This window comes from Colius striatus, chromosome 10 (genome assembly GCF_028858725.1).
Source record: "Colius striatus isolate bColStr4 chromosome 10, bColStr4.1.hap1, whole genome shotgun sequence".
In the NCBI taxonomy this organism is placed as follows: Eukaryota; Metazoa; Chordata; class Aves; order Coliiformes; family Coliidae; genus Colius; species Colius striatus.
The window spans coordinates 27883-53257 of NC_084768.1; the positions used below are offsets into that span (position 1 = coordinate 27883).

A 25375-nucleotide genomic window follows, 5' to 3' on the forward strand; every position below is an offset into this window, starting at 1 on the left:
GGGGTGGGATGGGATGGGATGAGATGGGACTCCAGGGGTGGGATGAGTCCCCAGGGGTGGGATGGGACTGGATGGGTCCCCAGGGGTGGGATGGGATGGGACCCCAGGGGTGGGATGGGATGGGATCCCAGGAGTGGGATGGGACTGGATGGGTCCCCAGGGGTGGGATGGGATGGGACCCCAGGGGTGGGATGGGATCCCAGGGTTGGGATGGGACTGGATGGGACCCCAGGGTTGGGATGGGACCCTAGGAGTGGGATGAGTCCCCAAAGGTGGGATGGGACCCCAGGGGTGGGATAGGACCCCAGGGGTGGGATGGGATGGGTTGGGATGGAACCCCATGGGTGGGATGAGTTCCCAGGGGTGGGATGGCAAGGGACCCCAGGGTTGGGATGGGATGGGACCCCAGGGATGGGACTTCAGGGGCGGAATGGGATTCCAGGGTTGGGATGGTATGGGACCCCAGGGGTGGGATGGGACTGGATGGGACCCCAGGGTTGGGATGGGATGGAACCCCAGGGCTGGGATGGGATGGAACCCCAGGGGTGGGATGGGATGGGACTGGATGGGACCCCAGGGTTGGGATGTGATGGGACCCCAGGGGTGGGATGAGTCCCCAGGGGTGGGATGGGACCCCAGGGGTGGGATGGGTCCCCAGGGGTGGGATGGGATGGGACCCCAGGGGTGGGATGGGACCTCAGGGGTGGAACCCCAGGGGTGGGATGGGACCCTGAGGTTGGGATGGGACACCAGGGATGGGACTTCAGGGGTGGGATGGGACTCCAGGGTTGGGATGGGAGCCCAGGGGTGGGATGGGATGGGACCCCAGGGGTGGGAAGGGACCTCAGGGGTGGGAAGGGACCCCAGGGGTGGGAAGGGACCCCAGGGGTGGGATGGGATGGGACTGGATGGGACCCCAGGGGTGGGATGGGATGGGACCCCAGGGGTGGGATGAGTCTTCAGGGATGGGATGGGAAGGGACCCCAGGGGTGGGATGGGACCCCAGGGGTGGGACCTCAGGAGTGGGATGGGATAGGACTGGGATGGGAATCCAGGAGTGGGATGAGACTGGGATGGGACCCCAGGGGTGGGATGCGACTCCAGGGGTGGGATGGAATGGGATGGGACTGGATGGGACCCCAGGGTTGGGATGGGACCCCAGGTGTGGGACCTCAGGGGTGGGATGGGATAGGACTGGGATGGGACTCCAGGGGTGGGATGAGACTGGGATGGGACCCCAAGGTTGGGATGGGACCTCAGGGGAGGAACCCCAGGGGTGGGATGGGACCCTGAGGTTGGGATGGGACCCTAGGGATAGGACTTCAGGGATGGGATAGGTGTCCAGGGGTGGGATGGGATGGGACCCGAGGGGTGGGATGGGATGGGATGGGACCCCAGGGGCGGGATGTGATGGGACCCCAGGGGTGGGATGGCATGAGACTGGATGGGACCCAAGGGTTGGGAGGGGATGGGACCATAGGGGTGGGATGGGATGTGATGGGACCCCAGGGGTGGGATGGGATGAGTCCCCAGGGGTGGGATGAGACCCTAGGGTTGGGATGGGATGTGATGGGACCCCAGGTGTGGGATGGGATGAGGCCCCAGGGTTGGGATGGGACACCAGGGTTGGGATGGGATGGGACCCCAGGGGTGGGATGGGACTGGTTCGGACCCCAGGGGTGGGATGGGATGGGACCCCAGGGGTGGGATGGGATGGGACTGGATGGGACCCCAGGGTTGGGATGGGACCCCAGGGGTGGGATGGGACCCCAGGGGTGGGATGGGATGGGACCCCAGGGGTGGGATGGGATAGAACTGGGATGGGAATCGAGGGGTGGGATGAGACTGGGATGGGACCCCAGGGGTGGGACTTCAGGGGTGCAATGGGTCTCCAGGGGTGGGATGGGATGGGACCCCAGGGGTGGGATGGGATGGGACCCCAGGGGTGGGATGGGATGGGATGGGACCCCAGGGGTGGGATAAGTCCCCAGGGGTGGGATGGGATGGGACCCCAGGGGTGGGATGGGATGGGATTGGATGGGACTGGATGAGACCCCAGGGTTAGGATGGGACCCCAGGGGTGGAATGAGAGGGGATGGAATGGGACCCCAGGGGTGGGATGGGAGGGGACCCTAGGGGTGGGATGGGAGGGATGGGATGGGATCCCACGGGTGGGATGGGACCCCAGGGGTGGGGTGGGACCCCAGGGGTGGGGTGGGATGGGACTGGCTGGGACCCCAGGGTTGGGATGGGTCCCCAGGGGTGGGATGGGATGGGACCCCAGGGGTGGAACCCCAGGGGTGGGATGGGACCCTGAGATGGGATGGGACACCAGGGATGGGACTTCAGGGGTGGGATGGGACTCCAGGGTTGGGATGGGAGCCCAGGGGTGGGATGGGATGGGACCCCAGGGGTGGGATGGGACCTCAGGGGTGGGATGAGACCCCAGGGATGGGATGGGATGGGACTGGATGGGACCCCAGGGTTGGGATGGGATGGGACCCCAGGGGTGGGATGAGTCTTCAGGGATGGGATGGGAAGGGAGCCCAGGGGTGGGATGGGACCCCAGGGGTGGGACCTCAGGAGTGGGATGGGATAGGACTGGGATGGGAATCCAGGAGTGGGATGAGACTGGGATGGGACCCCAGGGGTGGGATGCGACTCCAGGGGTGGGATGGAATGGGATGGGACTGGATGGGACCCCAGGGTTGGGATGGGACCCCAGGTGTGGGACCTCAGGCCTGGGATGGGATAGGACTGGGATGGGACTCCAGGGGTGGGATGAGACTGGGATGGGACCCCAGGGTTGGGATGGGACCTCAGGGGAGGAACCCCAGGGGTGGGATGGGACCCTGAGGTTGGGATGGGACCCTAGGGATAGGACTTCAGGGATGGGATAGGTCTCCAGGGGTGGGATGGGATGGGACCCGAGGGGTGGGATGGGATGGGACCCCAGGGGCGGGATGTGATGGGACCCCAGGGGCGGAATGTCATGGGACTGGATGGGACCCAAGGGTTGGGAGGGGATGGGACCATAGGGGTGGGATGGGATGTGATGGGACCCCAGGGGTGGGATTAGTCCCCAGGGGTGGGATGGGATGGGACCCCAGGGGTGGGATGTGATGGGATTGGATGGGACTGGATGGGACCCCAGGGGTGGGATGGGACCCCAGGGGTGGGATGGGAGGGGACCCTAGGGGTGGGATGGGAGGGGACCCTAGGGGTGGGAGGGGACCCCAGGGGTGGGATGGGATGGGACCCCAGGGGTGGGATGGGACTGACTGGGACCCCAGGGTTGGGATGGGACCCCAGGGATGGGATAGGATGGGACCCCAGGGGTGGGATGGCATAGGACTAGATGGGACCCCAGGGTTGGGATGGGATGGGACCCTAGGGGTGGGATGGAATGGGATCCCAGGGGTGGGATGGGACTGGATGGGACCCCAGGGGTGGGATGGGACCTAAGGTGTGGGATGGGACCACAGGGGTGGGATGGGACTGGATGGGACACCAGGGTTGGGATGGGTCCCCAGGGGTGGGATGAGAGGGGATGGAATGGGACCCCAGGGGTGGGATGGGAGGGGACCCTAGGGGTGCGATGGGAGGGATGGGATGGGATCCCACGGGTGGGATGGGACCCCAGGGGTGTGGTGGGACCCCAGGGGTGGGATGGGATGGGACTGGCTGGGACCCCAGGGTTGGGATGGGTCCCCAGGGGTGGGATGGGATGGGACCCCAGGGTTGGGATGGGACCTCAGGGGTGGAACCCCAGGGGTGGGATGGGACCCTGAGGTTGGGATGGGACACCTGGGATGGGACTTCAGGGGTGGGATGGGACTCCAGGGTTGGGATGGGAGCCCAGGGGTGGGATGGGATGGGACCCCAGGGGTGGGAAGGGACCCTGAGGTTGGGATGGGACACCAGGGATGAGACCCCAGGGGTGGGATGGGACTCCAGGGGTGGGATGGGATGGGACTGGATGGGACCCCAGGGTTGGGATGGGATGGGACCCCAGGGGTGGGATGAGTCTTCAGGGATGGGATGGGAAGGGACCCCAGGGGTGGGATGGGACCCCAGGGATGGGACCTCAGGAGTGGGATGGGATAGGACTGGGATGGGAATCCAGGAGTGGGATGAGACTGGGATGGGACCCCAGGGGTGGGATGCGACTCCAGGGGTGGGATGGAATGGGATGGGACTGGATGGGACCCCAGGGTTGGGATGGGACCCCAGGTGTGGGACCTCAGGGGTGGGATGGGATAGGACTGGGATGGGACTCCAGGGGTGGGATGAGACTGGGATGGGACCCCAAGGTTGGGATGGGACCTCAGGGGAGGAACCCCAGGGGTGGGATGGGACCCTGAGGTTGGGATGGGACCCTAGGGATAGGACTTCAGGGATGGGATAGGTCTCCAGGGGTGGGATGGGATGGGACCCGAGGGGTGGGATGGGATGGGATGGGACCCCAGGGGCGGGATGTGATGGGACCCCAGGGGTGGGATGGCATGGGACTGGATGGGACACAAGGGTTGGGAGGGGATGGGACCATAGGGGTGGGATGGGATGTGATGGGACCCCAGGGGTGGGATGGGATGAGTCCCCAGGGGTGGGATGAGACCCTAGGGTTGGGATGGGATGTGATGGGACCCCAGGGGTGGGATGGGACTGCTTGGGACCCCAGGGGTGGGATGGGATGGGACCCCAGGGGTGGAATGGGATGGGACCCCAGGGGTGGAATGGGATGGGACCCCAGGGGTGGAATGGATCCCTAGGCGTGGGATGAGTACCCAGGGCTGGGATGGGATGGGACCCCAAGGGTGGGATGGGACCCCAGGGGTGGGATGGGATGGGACCCCCGGGGTGGGATGGGTCCCCGGGGGTGGGGTGGGACCCCAGGGGTGGGGTGGGATGGGACCTCAGGGGTGGGATGGGACCCCAGGGGTGGGATGGGATGCGACCACAGGGGTGGGATGGGATGCGACCACAGGGGTGGGATGGGTCTTCAGGGATGGGATGGGATGGGACCCCAGGGTTGGGATGGGACCCCAGGGGTGGGACCTCAGGAGTGGGATGGGATAGGACTGGGATGGGAATCCAGGGGTGGGATGAGACTGGGATGGGACCCAGGGGTGGGATGCGACCCCAGGGGTGGGACGGGACCCTGAGGTTTGATGGGACCCCAGGGATAGGACTTCAGGGGTGGGATGGGACTCCAGGGTTGGGATGGGACCCCAGGGGTGGGATGAGTCCCCAAGGGTGGGATGGGATGGGACCCCAGGGGTGGGATGGGATGGGACCCGATGGGACCCCAGGGTTGGGAGGGGATGGGACCCCAGGGGTGGGATGGGATGGGACCCGATGGGACCCCAGGGTTGGGAGGGGATGGGACCCTAGGGGTGGGATGGGATGTGATGGGACCCCAGGGGTGGGATGGGATGAGTCCCCAGGGGTGGGATGGGACCTCAGGAGTGAGATGGGATGGGACCCCAGGGGTGGGATGGGACTGGCTGGGATCCCAAGGGTGGGATGGGACCCCAGGGGTGGGATGGGATGGGACCCCAGGGGTGGGATGGGATGGGACTGGATGGGACCCCAGGGGTGGGATGGGATGGGACCCTAGGGGTGGGATGGGATGTGATGGGACCCCAGGGCTGGGAGGAGTCCCCAGGGGTGGGATGGGATGTGATGGGACCCCAGGGGTGGGATGAGTCCCCAGGGGTGGGATGGGATGGGACCCGAGGGGTGGGATGGGATGGGATTGGATGGGACTGCATGGGACCCCAGGGGTGGGATGGGACTGGATGGGACCCCAGGGTTAGGATGGGACTCCAGGGGTGGGATGGGATGTGACCCCAGGGGTGGGATGGGACCTCAGGGGTGGAACCCCAGGGGTGGGATGGGACCCTGAGGTTGGGATGGGACCCCAGGGATGGGACTTCAGGGGTGGGATGGGACTCCAGGGTTGGGATGGGACCCCAGGGGTGGGATGAGTCCCCAAGGGTGGGATGGGATGGGACCCCAGGGGTGGGATGAGTCCCCAGGGGTGGGATGAGTCCCCAGGGGTGGGATGGGATGAGTCTCCAGGGGTGGGATGGGATGGGACTGGATGGGACCCCAGGGCTGGGATGGGATGTGACCACAGGGGTGGGACCCCAGGGGTGGGATGGGACCCTGAGGTTTGTATGGGACCCCAAGGATTGGAGTTCAGGGGTGGGATGGGACCCCAGGATTGGGATGGGACTGGATGGGATCCCAGGGGTGGGATGGGATGGCATGCGACCCCAGTGGTGGGATGAGTCCCCAGAGGTGGGACGGGATGGGACCCCAGGGGTGGGACGGGATGGGATGGGACCCCAGGGGTGGGATGGGGCCCCAGGGGTGGGATGGGATGGGATGGGGCCCCAGGGGTGGGATGGGATGGGATGGGAACCCAGGAGTGGGACAGGATGGGATGGGACAGGATGGGATGGGAGCCCACAGGTGGGATGAGTCCCCAGGGGTGGGATGGGGCCCCAGGGGTGGGATGGGATGGGGCCCCAGGGGTGGGATGGGATGGGGCCCCAGGGGTGGGATGGGATGTGATGGGACCCGAGGGGTGGGATGGGATGTGATGGGACCCCAGGGGTGGGATGGGATGAGTCCCCAGGGGTGGGATGGGATGTGATGGGACCCCAGGGGTGGGATGGGATGTGATGGGACCCCAGGGGTGGGATGGGACTGGTTGGGACCCCAGGGGTGGGATGGGACCCCAGGGGTGGGATGGGATGGGATTGGATGGGACTGAATGGGACTGGATGGGACCCCAGGGTTGGGATGGGACCCCAGGGGTGGGATGGGACCCCAGGGGTGGGATGGGATGGGACCCCAGGGGTGGGATGGGATGGGACCCCAGGGGTGGGATGGGATGGGATTGGATGGGACTGGATGGGACCCCAGGGGTGGGATGGGATGGGACCCCAGGGGTGGGATGGGACTGACTGGGACCCCAGGGTTGGGATGGGACCCCAGGGATGGGATAGGATGGGACCCCAGGGGTGGGATGGCATAGGACTAGATGGGACCCCAGGGTTGGGATGGGATGGGACCCTAGGGGTGGGATGGAATGGGATCCCAGGGGTGGGATGGGACTGGATGGGACCCCAGGGGTGGGATGGGACCTAAGGTGTGGGATGGGACCCCAGGGGTGGGATGAGTCCTCGAGGGGGGGTGGGATGGGACCCCAGGGGTGGAATGGGATGGGACCCCAGGGGTGGAATGGATCCCTAGGCGTGGGATGAGTACCCAGGGGTGGGATGGGATGGGACCCCAAGGGTGGGATGGGACCCCAGGGGTGGGATGGGATGGGACCCCAGGGGTGGGGTGGGACCCCAGGGGTGGGGTGGGACGGGACCTCAGGGGTGGGATGGGACCCCAGGGGTGGGATGGGATGCGACCACAGGGGTGGGATGGGATGCCAGGAGTGGGATGGGTCTTCAGGGATGGGATGGGATGGGACCCTAGGGTTGGGATGGGACCCCAGGGGTGGGACCTCAGGAGTGGGATGGGATAGGACTGGGATGGGAATCCAGGGGTGGGATGAGACTGGGATGGGACCCAGGGGTGGGATGCGACCCCAGGGGTGGGACGGGACCCTGAGGTTTGATGGGTCCCCAGGGATAGGACTTCAGGGGTGGGATGGGACTCCAGGGTTGGGATGGGACCCCAGGGGTGGGATGAGTCCCCAAGGGTGGGATGGGATGGGACCCCAGGGGTGGGATGGGATGGGACCCGATGGGACCCCAGGGTTGGGAGGGGATGGGACCCCAGGGGTGGGATGGGATGGGACCCGATGGGACTCCAGGGTTGGGAGGGGATGGGACCCTAGGGGTGGGATGGGATGTGATGGGACCCCAGGGGTGGGATGGGATGAGTCCCCAGGGGTGGGATGGGACCTCAGGAGTGAGATGGGATGGGACCCCAGGGGTGGGATGGGATGGGACTGGCTGGGATCCCAAGGGTGGGATGGGACCCCAGGGGTGGGATGGGACCGGATGGGACCCCAGGGGTGGGATGGGATGGGACCCTAAGGGTGGGATGGGATGTGATGGGACCCCAGGGCTGGGAGGAGTCCCCAGGGGTGGGATGGGATGTGATGGGACCCCAGGGGTGGGATGGGATGTGATGGGACCCCAGGGGTGGGATGAGTCCCCAGGGGTGGGATGGGATGGGACCCGAGGGGTGGGATGGGATGGGATTGGATGGGACTGGATGGGACCCCAGGGTTAGGATGGGACTCCAGGGGTGGGATGGGATGTGACCCCAGGGGTGGGATGGGACCTCAGGGGTGGAACCCCAGGGGTGGGATGGGACTCCAGGGTTGGGATGGGACCCCCGGGGTGGGATGAGTCCCCAAGGGTGGGATGGGATGGGACCCCAGGGGTGGGATGAGTCCCCAGGGGTGGGATGGGATGAGTCTCCAGGGGTGGGATGGGATGGGACTGGATGGGACCCCAGGGCTGGGATGGGATGTGACCACAGGGGTGGGACCCCAGGGGTGGGATGGGACCCTGAGGTTTGTATGGGACCCCAAGGATTGGAGTTCAGGGGTGGGATGGGACCCCAGGATTGGGATGGGACTGGATGGGATCCCAGGGGTGGGATGGGATGGCATGCGACCCCAGTGGTGGGATGAGTCCCCAGAGGTGGGACGGGATGGGACCCCAGGGGTGGGACGGGATGGGATGGGACCCCAGGGGTGGGATGGGGCCCCAGGGGTGGGATGGGGCCCCAGGGGTGGGATGGGATGGGATGGGGCCCCAGGGGTGGGATGGGATGGGATGGGGCCCCAGGGGTGGGACAGGATGGGATGGGACAGGATGGGATGGGAGCCCACAGGTGGGATGGGGCCCCAGGGGTGGGATGGGGCCCCAGGGGTGGGATGGGATGGGACTGGTTGGGACCCCAGGGGTGGGATGGGATGGGACCCCAGGGGTGGGATGAGTCTCCAGGGGTGGGATCGGATGGGACCCCAGGTGTGGGGTGGGATGGAACCCCAGGGGTGGGGAGGGACTGGATGGGACCCCAGGGGTGGGGTGGGATGGGACCCCAAGGGTCGGATGGGGTGGGACTGGATGGGACCCCAGGGTTGGGATGGGACCCCAGGGGTGGGACCTCAGGGGTCGGATGGTATAGGACTGGGATGGGACTCCAGGGGTGGGATGAGACTGGGATGGGACCCCAGGGGTGGGATGCGTCCCCAGGGGTGGAACCCCAGGAGTGGGATGGGACCCTGAGGTTGGGATGGGACCCCAGGGATGGGACTTCAGGGGTGGGATGGGATGGGACCCCAGGGATGGGATGGGATGGGACTGGGATGGGACCTCAGGGATGGGATGGGACCCCAGGGGTGGGATGGGACCCCAGGGGTGGGATATCAGGGATGGGATGGGATCCTGGGACTGGGATGGGACCCTGGGGATAGGACCCTGGGGCTGGGATGGGACCCTGAGGTTGGGATGGGGCTAAGCCCCCCCAAACCCATCAGGAGTGGGGATGACTCTCCTCCCAAATCTATAGGGAGGCAGGTTGGGTCCCCCAAACCTATCAGGAGAGGGGGTCTAAGCCCCCCCATACCCATGGGAAACTAGACTGAGCCCCCTAAAACCCATCAGGAGTGGGGCTGAGCCCATACCCCAAACCCATAGGGAGCAAGACTGGGCCCCCAAACCTATCAGGAAAAGGGATTGAGTCCCCCAAAACCCATCAGGAGCAGGACTGGGCCCCCCAAACCCATGGTGGGAGTGGGACTGGACCCCCCCACTCCGCTATGCCAACCTCCCCCCTTCTCCCCCCTCCCAGGGCAGGTCCAGAGCCGTCAGTGCATTGAGGACGTCATCAAATTCGCCTTCGAGGAGAGGCTCTTCCTCATGGCTGACAAGGTGAGTGGGACCCTCAGACTCGGGGGGTATGTGAGGTGGACCCCAACATCTAGGTAACCCCACCAATTTCCCCCCTCCTCCAGGTGTACCAGGACAACGTGTATGCTGAGGGTTTGGCCTTCCACTCCTTCAGGAAGGTGCTGACAGAGATGGGGCCGCCCTACCTGGACTCGGTGGAACTCACCTCCTTCCACTCCATCTCCAAAGGCTTCACGGGCGAGTGAGTGACCTCCCACGGCCACCCCCACCCCGAGGTGGCCACCACAGGTCCTGGGGAGCCACAGAGTGGGGATGAGGATGGTGGAACCCCATGGGCCTCAAGGGTGGTGATGGAAAGAGGCTGGAGGTCCCGTGGGGTTGGGATGGTGATGCCATGGTCCTCTGGAGCCTATGGGATGGGGATGGTGATGCCATGGTCCTCTGGAGCCTGTGGGGTGGGGATGGTGATGCCATGGTCCTGTGGAGCCCACGGGGTGGGGATGGTGATGCCATGGTCCTGTGGAGCCCACGGGGTGGGGATGGTGATGCCATGGTCCTCTGGAGCCTATGGGATGGGGATGGTGATGCACAAAGAGGCCCCATGGGGATGTTTATTAGGGTGGTTCTGACGACAGGGAGCCTCCAGGGGCATCTGATGTCAGAGGGTCCTGGTGCCAGGGGGGAAACTCCTCACCTTGTCCCCCTTAAAAGCCCCTCATGGCTCGGGGTGGACAGTGTAGACCTCGACCTCACAGAGAGTGAACTGCTCCTCCCGGCCCGGGATGGTGACGGTGATGTAGCGGCCGCGGAGGCCGTGGCAGCAGATGGTGCTGAGCGACCCAGGACTGGCATCTGTGATGATGCCACAGCTGCAGGGAGCAAACCACAGAATCATTTGGGTTAGAAAAGCTCTTTGAGCTGCTGGAGCCCAGCCCTGAGCCCTCACCCTGCCACAGCCACCACTGACCCACAGCCCTCAGCACCTCAGCTCCAGGGCTTTGGGGTCCCTCCAGGGCTGGGCACTCCCCCAGCTCCCGGACAGCCTGGCACAGGGGCTGACACCCCTCTCAGGGAAACAGTTCTGCCTCAGCTCCAGCCTCAGCCTCCCCTGGGGCACCCTGAGCCCCTTTCCTCTTGGCCCGTCACTCACTAGCTGGGAGCAGAGACCGACCTCCAGCTCACTGCAGCCTCCTGGCAGAGATTTCACCACCAAAACCCCAATATTCTATCTTTTTGTCCAAACACCACCACAAAAACACTACTTTTTTTTCCCTCAAATCACCTCCCCAATTTTCCCCTCAGAACTCCACCAAAATCCCACTTTTTCCCCCTTAAAACTCCACCAAACCCCAACATTTCCCTTCAAAACTCACAAAAAGCTCACTTTTCCCCTCAAAACTACACCAAAGCCCAACTTTTTCGTCAGAACCCCACCAAAGCACCACTTTTCCCCTCAACACTCCACAAAAACCCATCTTCCCCTCAGAACCCCATCAAAAACCCACCTTTGCCCTCAAATATCCACCAACCCCCCACTTTTTCACTCCAAACTCCACTAAAACCACACTTGTCATCTGAAAACACCAACAAAACTCCACTTTTCCCCTCAAAGCTCCCCCAAAATCCCACTGCTGCCTCAGAACCCCACCAATCTCCATGTTTTCCAACTCAGCAGAACTCCAACGCCCCTCTTTTCTCCTTAAAACTCTACAAAAAACCCTTTCTCTCCTCAGAATCCCACAAAAAAAAACCACTTTTGCCCTCAAAAACCCACCAAATCTCCACTTTTTCACTCCAAGGTCCACTAAAAACACACTTTTCCCCTCAACACTCCACCAAATCCCCACTTTTCTTCTCTAACCTCCACTTTTCCACTTAAAACTCCACAAAAAAATCCATTTTCCCCCTCAGAATCCCATCAAAAATCCACTTTTGCCCTCAAAAACCCATTGAACCTCCAATTTTCACTCCAAGCTCCACCAAAACCCCACTTTTTCCCTCAACACTCCACCAAAACTTCACTTTCCCCCTCAAAGCTCCTCCTAATTCCCACTTGTTCCTCAGAAGTCCACAAATCCCCCACTTTTGCCCTCAAAACTCTGCCAAAACCCAGTTTTCCTCTCAAGACTACACCACAATCCCACTTTCTCCCCACAACACCATCAAAACCCAATTCTTTCCTCTCAGAATCTCACCAAAACCCCACTTTTGCCCTCAACACTCCACCAGAACCTTACTTTTCCCCTTAAAACCCCACAAAAACTCATTTTCACCTCAGATCAACACCAAAAACCTACTTTTACTCTCAAAAACTCATCAAATCCCCACTTTTTCACTTCAAACTCCACTAAAACCCCTTTTCTTCTCAACACTCCACAAAACCCCCACTTTCGCCCTCAACACTCCACAAAACCCCCACTTTTTCACTCCAAACTCCAGTAAAACCCACTGTTCTTCTCAACACTCCACAAAAAACCCCACTTTTCATCTGAAAACTCCACCAAAACTCCACTTTTCCCCTCAGAACCCCATCAAAAACCCACTTTCGCCCTCAAAACCCCACCGAACCTCCACTTTTCCACTCCAGACTCCACCAAGCCTGCACTTTTCCCCTCAGAACCCCACCAATCTCCACTGTTTCCCCTCAGCAGACCACCAATCCCGCTCTTTTCTCCTTAAAACTCTACAAAAAACCCATTTTCCCCTCAGAACCCCACCAAAACCCCACTTTTACCCTCAAAAACCCACCAACCCCCCGCTTTTTCACTCCAAGCTCTACCAAAACCCCACTTTTTCCCTCAACACTCCACCAAAACTCCACTTTTCATCTGAAAACTCCACCAAAACTTCATTTATCCCCTCAAAGCTCCTCCAAATTCCCACTTGTTCCTCAGAAGTCCACAAACCCTCCACTTTTGCCCTCAAAACTCTGCAAAACCCATTTTTCCCCTCAGAACCACACCAAAAACTTACCTTTAGACTCAAAAATCCACCAAATCGCCACTTTTTCACACCAAACTCCACTAAAACCCCTTTTCTTCTCAACACTCTACAAAACCCCCACTTTTCCCCTCAAAGCTCCTCCAAACCCCCACTTGTTCCTCAGAAGTCCACCAAACCCCTACTTTTTCCCTCAACACTCCACCAAAATGCCACTTTTCCCCCTCCAAGCTCCTCCAAATTCCCACTTGTTCCTCAGAAGTCCACAAATCCCCCACTTTTCCTCTCAAAACTCCACCAAAACTCCACTTTTCCCCTCAGAACCCCATCAAAAACCCACTTTTGCCCTCAAAACCCCACCGAACCTCCACTTTTCTACTCCAGACTCCACCAAGCCCGCACTTTTCCCCTCAGAACCCCACCAATCTCCACTGTTTCCCCTCAGCAGACAACCAACCCCACTCTTTTCTCCTTAAAGCTCTACAAAAACCTTTATTCCCCTCAGAACCCCACAAAAAAACACTTTTCCCCTCAAAACTCCACCAAACCCCCCCCTTTTCCCCTCAAAACTCCAGTAAAACCCACTGTTGCCCTCAAAATTCTGCCAAAACCCATTTTTCCCCTCAGAACCGCACCAAAAACTTACCTTTAGACTCAAAAATCCTCCAAATCGCCACTTGTTCACTCACAACTCCACTAAAACCCCTTTTCTTCTCAACACTCCACAAAACCCCCCACTTTTCCCCTCAGAGCTCCACTAAAATTCCACTTGTATCTCACAAGTCCACCAAACCCCCACTTTTCCCCTCAACACTCCACCAAAACCCCACTTTTCCCCTCCAAGCTCCTCCAAATTCCCACTTGTTCCTCAGAAATTCACAAAACCCCTCACTTTTCCTCTCAAAACTCCACCTTTCCCCTCAGAACCCCATTAAAAACCCACTTTGCCCCGCCGCCCCTCCCCATCCCCGCCCCCCGCAGCGGGCACCTGGCCGGGCTTCCTCCGCTGCTCCCGGAGAAAAGCCGCTTCCCAGCTCTTCAGCAGGGCCTTGACCTCCCGCTGCCGCTCCATGGCGTGCGGAGCGGGGCCGTTCCCCGGCCCGGGGCGATCCGAGACCTCCCGGAGCCGCGCAGGGACCGCAGCGTCTGGGGCTCAGATCGAACTTCCCGCTGCCGCCGCCCTTCAGCCAATAAGAAGGGAGGAAGCGATGACAGACACGGCGGCAGCCAATGGGCGGGCGAGGATGGCAGGCGGCACCTAGTAACGACGCCGGGCCCGCCTTCCGTGGTGAAACTCTCGCTCTGATTGGCGGAGGGGCGGTGCCGGGGTGCAGTGCGCATGCCTGGAAGCGCGGCCGTGAGGGGCCCGGCGGGAGCGGGGCGGCGGGCGGGAGGTGAGCTGAGGGGTCCCCGGGGATTGAGGGGGCATGAGGGCAGCTGAGGGGTCCCCGGGGATTGTGGGGGCATGAGGGCAGCTGAGGGGTCCCCGGGGATTGGGGGGGGGTGAGGGCAGCTGAGGGGTCCCCGGGAATTGGGGGCGTGAGGGCAGCTGAGTGGGATCCCGGGGATTGTGGGGGGTGAGGGCAGCTGAGGGGGACCCCGGGGATTGGGGGCGTGAGGGTAGCTGAAGGGGACCGCGGAGATTGGGGGAGTGTGAGGGCAGCTGAAGGGGACCTCGGGGATTGGGGGATGTGAGGGCAGCTGAGGGAGACCCCAGGGATTAGGGGGTTGAGGGCAGATGAAGGGGACCCCGGGGATTGGGGGGGGTGAGGGCAGCTGAAGGGGACCCCGGGGATCGAGGGGGGGTGAGGGCAGCTGAGGGGGGTCGAGGGGTGTGAGGGCAGCACAGGGGGGCCCAGGGAGGGAAGGGGGGTGTTGGAGATCCTGCTGTAGGCTTCCTTTATGGGGTGCTGGGGGTACCCCTCATTAAGAGGGGTGGGTCATGGGTACTGCCCTGGAGTTCCCTATTGATGGGGAGCTGGGTTAGGAGTGCTATAGGGTGCCCTATTAATGGGGGATAGGATTAGGAGTGCTATGGGAGGTCCTATTGAGAGAGGGCTGGGTTAGGGGTACCCTATTGATGAGGTGCAGATCTAGGGGTGCTGTGGGGTGCCCTATTGATGGGGGGCTGGATTAGAGGTGCTATAGGATGCCCTATAGATAAAGGGCTGGGTTAGGGGTGCTCTAAGATGCCCTATTGATGGGGTCTGGGTTAGGGGTGCTCTAAGATGCCCTATTGATGGGGGCTGGGTTAGGGGTGCTATAGGATGCCCTATTGATGGGGGCTGGCTTAGGGGTGCCCTATTGCTACGCGCCTATTGCTGCGCGCCGCCCTCCGCTCGCCCTGCGCCCCCCTGCGCCTGCTCTGCCGCGACTTCCACGCCGAGGAGCTCTCCGTCTCCACCGTCGTCTCCCTGCTGGACTCCCTGGAGCCTGCTGCCGTCCGCAGAGTTGTTTTACGCTTCAACAACCTGGGGCTGGCGGGGCTGTGCGAAGTGCTGCCTCACCTCGGCCGCTTCCCCGCGCTGCGCAGCCTCAAGCTGCCCTACAGCAACGTGGACGTGCGCCGCACGGCCCCCAGGCATGGACGCCGGCATCCGCTGCTTGGCCGCTCACCTCCGGGCCCTGCCTGCCCTCAAGGAACTCGATTTGTACTCCTCCAGGCTTTCTGGGAGACTCAGGCAGCTCCTGGGGTAAGCTGCCCGCTGGGGGAGGGACTCCAAAACCTTCACACGCTGCAGCGGGAGGGAATGTGTGTGTGTGGGGGGGGGGGTGGCATTGGGGCATCACCCACACCCTGTGGGGGCAGATTTAAGAGGGGCTGGAGTCCAACAGTAGCTCTGCACTACCTCAGGGGGTGGTCTCAGGGGGTTTTGGGGAGAGGGTTTGGAAGGTTTGGCATTTGCCCTGTGAGCAAAGATTTAAGAGGGGATGGAGTCCCACAGCAGCTCTGCCTCGGCTCAGGGGGCTGGTCTCAGGGGGTTTTGGGGGGAAGGTTTGGCATTTGCCCCGTGGGCAAAGATTTAAGAGGAGATGGGAGTCCCACAGCAGCTGTGCCTCACCTCAGGGGGCTGGTCTCAGGGTGTTTTGGGGGGGCTCAGGGTGTTTTGGGGGGAAGGTTTGGAAGGTTTGGCATTTGCCCCTTGGGCAAAGATTTAAGAGGGGATGGAGTCCCACAGCAGCTCTGCCTCGGCTCAGGGGAGGCATAAAAGAGGGGTTTGGGGTGCCTGAAGATGTTTTGGGCAGCCTCAGGGTGTTTTGGGGTTGGGGTTTGGCATTGGGGAACTGTCTACACCCTGTGGGCAAAGATTTAAGAGGGGATGGAGTCCCACAGCAGCTCTGCCTTGGCTCAGGGGGTTTTAGGGGAGTTGCCCAGTTTGGCACTGTGCAACTGTCTACACTTATGAGGAGATGGAGTCCCAGAGCAGCTCTGCCTCAGCTCAGGGGGCTGGTCTCAGGAGGTTTGGGGATACCTCACGGGGGTTGGGGGAGACTTTGAGGGAGCTGAGGGATTTTGGGGGATCCTGGGGGTGGAATTTGGGCAGCCTCAGGGTTTTAGGGGTCTGTGGCTGGTTTGGGGAGAGCCTCGTGGTGGTTTGGGGGTGCTTTGGGGGTTCCCCACTCACTCTGCCACCCCACCCTGTCCTCCCAGCGAGCTGCAGACTCCCCTGGAGAGCCTGGCGCTGGCCTTCTGCTGCCTGCTCCCCTCCGACCTCATCTTCCTGTTCTCGAGCCTCCACGCGCCCTCCCTGCTCCAGCTGGACCTGAGTGGCCACAACCTCACGTCCCCCAGCCTCCTGCAACCCTTGCGGACACTGCTGGAAGCCGCTTCGTGCTCGCTGCTGCAGCTGGAGCTGCTGGAGTGTCAGCTGGGGGACGCGGAGCTGGAGCTGCTGCTGCCGGCGCTGCGCCGCTGCCGCCGCCTGCGCTGCCTCGGTCTCCTCGGCACCCCCCTGAGCGCGGCGGCGCTGGGCGGCCTGGCCCGGCACTGCGCGGCCCTGCCCGACCTGCGCCTCGTGGGCTACTCGCAGCCGCCGCGGGGCTCCGGCCACCACACCCCCACGCAGGGGGAGGAGGGTTTCCCGGCGGAGCTGTGCCGGCTGCTGGCGAGCGCGGGTAGAGCAGACGCCGTGTGGACGACCAGCCTCCAGCGCTACAGAGCCATCGACTACTTCAGCTTGTAGCATCCCCCCCCCAGGGAAGCTTCACCTCGGGGCGCTGTGCCGGGCTCTGGGCTGTGCCACTCGGTTATGGTGAGTTCATTAAAGCCAACCCCACCTTGCCCGATTAACCCAAGTCCTCCTGGGATGCTTGGCAGGAGGAAGTGGCAGAGCTCAGCGGAGGGGATGGAGCTCTTCTGCTTTTAATGGACCAAGGAGAGAGCTGGCTGCTGTTCTGGCACACAGGGCACTGACCAGAGAATCATTACAGATGGAAAAGCCCTTTGAGCTGCTGGAGTCCAACCCTGACCCCACAGTGCCACAGCCACCACTGAGCCACGGCCCTCAAGCACCTCAGCCCCACGGCTCTGGGACCCCTCCAGGGCTGGGCACTCCCCCAGCTCCCTGGGCAGCCTGTCACAGGGGCTGACACCCCTCTCAGGGAAACAGTTCTGCCTCAGCTCCAGCCTCAACCTCCCCTGGGGCACCCTGAGCCCCTTTCCTCTTGGCCTGTAGCTTTTAACTTGGCAGCAGAGACCGACCCTCTCAGCCACAGCCAGGGAGTCAGAGTGATCAGGTCTCCTCTGAGCCTCCTTCTCTGCAGACTGAACCTTTGCCTCAGGTACCCTCATTTAGCCCAGAGCTTCCCAGTGCATCTTCTCTCCCTGCAGCCCCTCAGTGTCCCTGTGGCAGTGAGTGAGGGGGCCCAGCACTGAGCACAGCCCTAGAGCTGCAGCCCCTCAGTGTCCCTGTGGCAGTGAGTAAGGGGCCCAGCACTGAGCACAGCCCTGGAGCTGCAGCCTCCCCAGGGCCCAGCACAGGGGACAATCCCTGCCCTGGGGCTGCTGCCACCCCACTGCTCAGCCCAGCCAGGCTGCCACTGGCCTTCTTGCCCCCTTGGGCACGCTGCTGGCTCCTTGCCCTCGGGCAACCTCAGCCCATGGCCACATCCCTCTGAAGAACTTCCCTTCCCTCTACACACCAGCCAACATCACCACAGTGGCACCCACAGTGTGGCAGCAACAGTCACCGTGGCAGCACCCGTGGGGACACCCACACTGTGGCAGTAGCACCGTGTGTCACCCACCACAGCTGCACCAACCTCACCATAGCAGCACCAACCTCTCCACAGCTGCACCCACGCTGCTGCAGTGGCACCCATCACCTCTAGGCTCATTTCAATTGCCAAAGACCTTTAATATCACAGTGGGGGACCCACACACAACACCCACATCCCTGGCACCAGCAACGCCCACCTCACCACAGCATCAGCCACACGGTGTGGCTGAGCACCAGCTCTGCCTCCTCCTCCTCCTCGCCCGGGGCCATGCAATGCCCCTTCCCACCCCCTCCAAGCCTCACCCCCGCCCCGCGGCCCCGCCGCTCTCCGCCTCCCCCGCCCCTTCCCCTCCCCGCAGCAGCTCCACCAGCTCCCCCGTGAGCCGATACCTCTTCCCCTCCCACCAAAAGTGAGTCGGGGGCTGCTCCGGCCCCTGCTCGTACTCCAAGCGGGACCCCCACTCCAGAGCCAGCGCCGAGCGCACCGGCCCCGCGCCCCCCGCCCGGCCCGGCGCCGGGTGGTACAAGCGCCCGTTCTCCGGCAGCATCACCAGCGCCTCGGGCCGGAACGGCACGGCCAGCCGCTCCCCGCCGCCGCAGAACGACAGCACGGCGCGGCGGGAGCAGGAGGAGGCTGAGGAGGAGGCGTCCGGGGGCAGGAGGTGGGTGAAGACGATGGGTCTGTGCTCGCAGCGCAGGAGGTTGCGCTCCGCGCCGCAGCGGGACACGAACGGGAATTCGCGCTCGTAGCGGCCGCTGCGGTTCCGCTCCAGCCGCGTGAAGAAGAACGTGAGGAAGGTCACGTCTGCCGGGATGGACCCTCATTAACCCACGCCTCTCCTTAATTAACAGCCCCCCCTTTTAATTAAGCCGCATCGCCGCTCGTGGTTAGCCCGCTGGGAACGGCCTCTGCGGTGCTGCGAAGGGAGGGTGAGGAAGAAGAGGAGGAGGAAGGCAACGTCTGCTGGGATAAGTCATCATTAACCCCTTCCCACAATTAACCTCCAGCGCTCCTAATTAACCTAACCCTCCTAATTAACCTCCAGCCCCCCTAACTAACCCCCAGTGTCCCCATGATTAACCCACTTGGAACAACTGCGGTTCTAAGGGAGGGTGAGGAAGAAGAAAATGAGGAGGAGGAAGGCAACGTCTGCTGGGATAAACCATCATTAACCCCTTCCCTGAATTAACTCCCTGTGCTCCTAATTAACCTCCAATCCCCCTAATTAACCTCCAACGCCCCTAACTAACCCCCAGTCCCCCCATGGTTAACCCACTCAAAACAACCACTGCGATTCTAAGGGAGGGTGAGGAAGAAGAAGATGTGAAAGGCAACGTCTGCTGGGATAACCCCTTCCCACAATTAACCCCCAGTGCTCTTAATTAACCCCAACCCTCCTAATTTAACCTCCAACCCTCAGTCCTCTCATGATTAAAGCTGCTCAGAACAACCACTGCTAAGGGAGTGAGGAAGAGGAAGGTGATACCTGCCAGGATGGACCCTAAGTAACCCCACTAATTAACCCCTAAACCTCCTAATTAACCCCCACCCTCCTAATTAACCCCCAACTCTCCATAATTAACCCCAACTCTCCTAGCTAACCCCCAATTCTCCATAATGAACCCTCCCATAGAGGCTGCCGGGGTTCAGCTCCAGGTGAGTGAGGAAGGCAACGTTAATTAACCTCACACCCTCGTTAATTAACCCTCCCCTAATTAACACCGGAGAAAGGGGGTGTTCCTTAATGGGAAAGCGATTTGAAGGGGCTGAGGGAGGTTTGGGGGGGGGGGGGGGGGGGGGGTAAGTAGGGATCAGTGTTACCAAGTGCCTGGGAGCAATTAAGGGCAGGAAGTGGTTAATTAAGGCGGTGATTAATATGCAAATTAGGTTGAGAGGAGGATGTTTTGGCACCTACAAAGGCGATGAAGGGGATGAGAGTATCTTCTCCCCACCTCACAGCCCCCCCAATACAGATGAGACCCCCAAATAACGATGAGTCTCTAATTAAAGACCCTAATTAAGGCTAAAACGCTACTGAATGGTGATGGGGAGGAGGGATTTTTGGGGTGATTTGGTTTTTTGGAGGGGTTCTGAGGAGATTTGGGGGGGTTGGGAGGATTTTGATTGTTTTTGGAGAGAGTTGGAAGGGATTTGGGGTTTTTTGGGGGGGATTTGGGGGCTTTTGGGATTTTTGGGGGATTTATTTTGGGGGGACTGGAGAGGATTTGGGGGTTTCTGGGGGGCTTTTGTATTTTTTTGGGTGGATATTTTGGGGGGTTTGGGTGGATTTTGACATTTTTGGGGGGGTTGGAGAGGATTTGGAGGCTTTTTGGGGGGGATTTGGTAGGTTTTGGGATGCTCTGGGGGGATTTGAGGGGGATTGTTGGGATTTGGGGGCTTTTGAGGTCGGGGGGAGTTGGGGTTTGGTTTTTTGGGGGGATTTGGGAGGCTTATTTGTGGGGGTTTTAGGGTGGGATTTGGGTCTTTGGAAGGGGTCAGAGAGGATCTGGGGGATAATTTTGGGGGGATTTTGGTTTTTGGGGGCATTTTGAGGGGTCATTTTTGAGGGGGAGGATTTGGGGGGGTTTTGGGGGGATCCCAGTACCTTTGAAAGAAGTGATGAAGTTCTTCACTTTGGTGTCATCGAGGAAAAGCTGCAGGAAAAAAAGGGGAAAAGCCTCAAAATCCCAAAGCAGGTGCAAGGGCCAAATGGGATCTGGCTGGGATCCATCCAGGGGCCATCTGGGATCCATTCAGGGGTCATCCAGGCTCTGCCCTGGGTCCATTTAGAGTCTTTTTGTGGGGGTTTTGTCCAGGATCCGTTTTGTCTCTGGGCTGGGATCCATCCAGGTTGTGTCCTGGGTCCATTTAGAGCCTTTTGGGGAGGGGGGGGGGTTGTCTGGGATCCATCCAGGCTCTGCCCTGGGTCCATTTAGGGTCTTTTGGGGGGAGGGTTGTCCAGGATCTGTTTTGTCTCTGGGCTGGGATCCATCCAGGTTGTGTCCTGGGTCCATTCAGAGCCTTTTGGGGAGGGGGGGGGGGTTGTCTGGGATCCATCCAGGCTCTGCCCTGGGTCCATTTAGGGTCTTTTTGGGGGGGGTTATCCAGGATCTGTTTTGTCTCTGGGCTGGGATCCATCCAGGCTATATTCTGGGTCTATTCAGAGCTTTTTGGGGAGGGGGAGTTTGCCTGGGATCCATTTGGGATCCATCCAGCCTCTGCTCTGGGTCCATTTAGGTCTTTTTGGGGGAGACTGTCCAGGATCCGTTTGGGATCCATCCAGCATCCATCCAGCCTCTGTCCTGGGTCCGTTGAGGTCTTTTTTTGGGGGGTTCTGCCCAGGATCCATTGGGGATCCTCTCGGATCCTTACAGACACGCCCTTAACCCTATAGACACCCACATATATCCCTAGAGACATCCCATAACTGTACTGACACTCATACAGACACCCCCTTAACCCTATAGACACCCACATATATCCCTACAGACACCCCCATAACCCTACTGACACTCATACGTACCCCTAGAGACACCCCCTTAACCCTATAGACACCCCCATAGATCCCTATAGGCATCCCCCATAACCATATAGGCACCCACATATATCCCTATAGACACCCCCATAACCCTACTGACACACACACACGTATCCCTATAGACACACACATGACCATACAGACACCCCCATAAGTCTGTAGGCACCCACATATATCCCTATAGGCATCCCCGAAGCCTATAGACACCATATATATCCCCCCATAGCCTTCTCATAGCCCCGTATAGCCCCCCATAGCCTCCTCATAGCCCATATAGCCCCCCACTGATGGGCTCCAGAGGGAACGAGCAGCACCGGCCAGACGCTTTTTATTCACATGCCGTGGGGGAAGGGGCGGGGGGTGGTGCCTCTGGACCCCTCCCCCCAATCTGGACCCCCCCCGTCCTCCCCCCGTCCCCGGCCCACGCGCGGGGAGGGTCCCACAGCCGCGGGGGTGGGGGGGCTCGGGGAGATGCTCGGAGTCGGCTTCATAATAAATAAAAGGCTGAAACGGAAAAAAAGGGGGAAAGGGGGGGAAAGGGGGGGAAAAAGGGGGAAAAAGGGGGAAAAAGGGAGAGGGGAAATACAAAAGCTGAGGGGGGGAAAGGGTTAAATGGGAACAGAGGAAGTGGGGACCCCCCCACACACCGGTGTCACCCCCCACCCTCCCCCTGTGCCTCCTCCCCCCCACGCCTGGCAGTGAGCAGAGCTGGGAGGTAGCGCTGGGGGTCCCCCCACCCCAGGACCCCCCTCACCCTGTGACATCCACCTCGGGGACCCCCTGTGCCTTGGGGACCCCCCCACCTCGGTGACACCCACCTTGAGGACCTCCCCCTGGGGACACCCATCTTGGGGATCCCCCCTCACCCTGGGGACCCTCCCTCCCTACTTTGGGGACACCCCCACCTTAGTGACACCCACCTTGGGGACCCCTCCACCTTAAGGACTCCCACATTGGGGATGCCTCCCTTCACTTTGGGGACCCCTCACCTTAAGGACACCCTCCCATCCAGGGACCCCCCCCCCCCCCCCCCCCACCTTCCACCTTGGGGACATCCCCCTCAACTTTGGGGACCCCTCCCACCTTAAGGACTCTCACTTTGGGGACCCCTCCCCTGGGGACACCCACCACTTTGGGGACCCCCTTCCTTGTGACACCCACCTTGAAGACCCTCCACTTTCGGGACCCCCCCCCCCCTTCCCCTCCATGGCTCCCCCAACCCTGAGGAGAAATCAGCATCTGGGTTGATAATTAGGGGCTTCTAATTAATAACTCTCTTTATACATCTCTGGACTCTGATGGGTGTCCTGTCCCACCCCACCCCCTCCCCATCCATGGGTGCTCCTGGGGTGCCCCCTCCACTGTGGGTGCCCCCCACACTCACCGTCCCATGTCACCCGAAGGCACTTGGGGGTGGCTTTGGGGGGCCTGGGGGGCACCTCCCGGTGCCAGGTGGATGGGGATGGGGGAGATGAGGGCACTGGGGGGTCCAGGAGGGGGTGTTGGGTGCCACTGGGGGTGGGTGGGTGCTGGAGGAGGTGATGGGCACCAAGGTGGGTGCAAGAGGAGCAGGAGGAGATGATGGCTGCCAAGATGGGTCCAGAAAGAACAGGACAAGATGAGGGGGGCACCAAGCTGGGTTGGGCAGGGGGAGGTGATGGGCACCAGAAAGGGTCCAGGAGAAGAAAGATGGTGCCAAGATAGGATGGGCAGGAGCAGGAGGAGATGGTGGGCACCAAGATGGGTCAAGCTGGGCAAAGAGATGAGGGGCACCAGGACTGGTTGGTCAGAACCAGAAGGAGATTGAGGGTGCCAAGGTGCATCCAGGAGAAGCAAGAGGTGATGGGGGGCCAAGATGAGCTGGGCAGGAGGAGATGAGGGGCACCAAAAATAGGTCCAGGAGGACCAGAAAGTGATGGGTGCCAAGTTGGGTTGGGCAGGACCAGGAAGAGATGGTGGGCACCAAGATGGGTCAAGCTGGGCCAAGAAGAGATGAGGGACACCAGGAGTGGTTGGTCAGCACAGGAAGGAGATTGTGGGTGCCAAGGTGGGTCCAAGAGGACCAGAAGATGATGGTTGCCAAGATGGGCTGAGCAGGAGATAAGTGGCACCAAGATGGGTTGGGCAGGAGATGATGGGCACCAAAATGGGTCCAGGAGGACCAGGAGGAGATGATGGGTGCAAAGGTGGGTCAGGTAGAGCCAAGAAGAGATGAAAGGTGCCAAGGTGGGTTGGTCAGGACCAGGAGGAGATGATGGGCACCAAAGATGTGTCCAGCAGGGCCAAGCAGATGTGAGGGGCATTGAGATGGTTCCAGGAGAAGTGGAAGGCATCATGAGTGGCAAAACATTCCCAGCAGGACCAGAAGGACAGGACAGATGCCAAGATGTGTCTGGCAGGACCGAGCAGAGATGGCAGGATGCCAAGATGAGTTGGGAAGGACCAGGAGGAGACAATGGGCACCGAGTCCAGCAGGGCCAAGCAGAGATGACAGGACACCAAGATGGGTCCAGTAGGAGCAGGAGGAGGTGATGGGCACCAAGATAAGTCAGTCAGGAGGAGGTGATGGGCACCAAGATGGGTCCATCAGGAGCAGGAGGAGGTGATGGGTACGAAGATGAGTCAGTCGGGAGCAGGAGGAGCTGATGGGCAGACCTTGCCGCTGAAGAGCAAAGAGTGAAGAACGAGGAGGCCCGAGGAAGCTGACATGGGGAAGTCAGACGACATGAGACATACACAGAGGCTGGAGCAGCTCTGCCTGGGACATGCTGCCATTGACCTGAGAAGTAACTGCCTCCAAAGTCCAGGCTCTACACAAAAACCCTCTCTGTAACTCCTACCCTTGTCCCCCTCCTCCCAGCCCCAACACAGCATTATCCTGGTACTTAATTTGCAAAGAATCACAGATCCGATTCCAAAAGTTGGCGGGTGCCACTGTGATGCGCTGCTCCTGAGCTTCGGTACCCCACTGTGTCCACATGACAGCAGCACTGACACACTCTGCTTGCCCCTTGTATTCTTATTCAGAGCACAGCCTCAGTCTCTGGAAACAGAGCAAAACAAGTGACTCAGATGCAAAACCTAATCACTCGGCAGCCAAAGCCCCAACACCTCACTCGGCAGCCAAAGCCCCGACACCTCACTTGGTAGCCAAAGCCCCGACACCTCACTCGGCAGCCAAAGCCCCAGCACCTCACTCGGCAGCCAAAGCCCCAACTCCCACGTATCAAAAGCGAACTGACATACACTCAGTGCTCCTCCACCTGCCCTTGACTCTACATCCCCAGGCAGAGCACCTCTATGGTAAACACACACATATAAACACCAACACCACACAGAACACAGACAACACAACACAGAAGTGAGGAGACTCGGTCACACGCTGGGACTGGAGATGCCCTAAAGGCAAGGCCTGTGGGGCTGTGACAAAGAAGCGAGGCTCCACGGCAGCCACACAAAGAGGCTAAGGGAACAGCCCAGGATCAGGACTGGGATGATGGATGTGCAAGAAGCCTGACTGTGAGTCCCAGAGAATGTAGCAATGAAGGGAATGAGACCAAATCTCAGAACAGGGATGCCTACCGAGAAGAGCTGCTGACAGCCTGGAACGCTGCACCGTGGAAAACGACCGACAAAGAATTTCAAGATGTGAAGATGATCCACAGTTTAAGCTTCTTATGCAAGAAAAGTGGCACTGATGGGCACCAGAACAAGGAGGTTTGTTCTTTGAGACCTCAAGGAAAGTGGCTATGTGCCGTGTGCCTCAAGTGCAAAAATCCCC

At 61.0% G+C, this 25375-nt stretch overlaps 2 protein-coding genes across 2 annotated transcripts; one reads left to right on the forward strand and one right to left on the reverse strand.

Annotated features, from left to right (window-relative positions):
- The first annotated feature begins 430 nt into the window (after positions 1–430).
- Positions 431–17127, forward strand: LOC133626246 (leucine-rich repeat-containing protein 14-like). Its single transcript, XM_062003869.1, is given in 7 exon segments — positions 431–452; positions 9838–9917; positions 10001–10137; positions 10608–10692; positions 15131–15424; positions 15426–15529; positions 16489–17127. Coding segments are annotated over 7 exon segments (1254 nt in total). The 3' UTR covers positions 17021–17127.
- Positions 17128–17987: 860 nt separating this feature from the next.
- On the reverse strand, positions 17988–24321 carry LOC133626247 (UPF0598 protein C8orf82 homolog). Its single transcript, XM_062003871.1, has 4 exons — positions 24250–24321; positions 22038–22098; positions 18413–18860; positions 17988–18054 (listed from the first exon to the last, which is right to left on the reverse strand). Exons 1-4 carry the CDS (start codon positions 24319–24321, stop codon positions 17988–17990), a joined length of 648 nt encoding a protein of 215 aa, XP_061859855.1.
- Between the last annotated feature and the right edge of the window lie 1054 nt (positions 24322–25375).

Coding starts and splice junctions, on each gene's coding strand:
- LOC133626247 (XM_062003871.1), bottom strand. CDS start 24,321: ATGTCGTCTGACTTCCCCATGTCAGCTTCCTCGGGCCTCCTCGTTCTT. Junction 22,099..24,249: donor CTTTGCTCTTCAGCGGCAAG/GTCTGCCCATCA, acceptor TTTCCGTTTCAG/CCTTTTATTTATTATGAAGC. Junction 18,055..18,412: donor GGGGAGCTGGTGGAGCTGCT/GCGGGGAGGGGA, acceptor CTACTGCCACAG/TGTGGGTGTCCCCACGGGTG.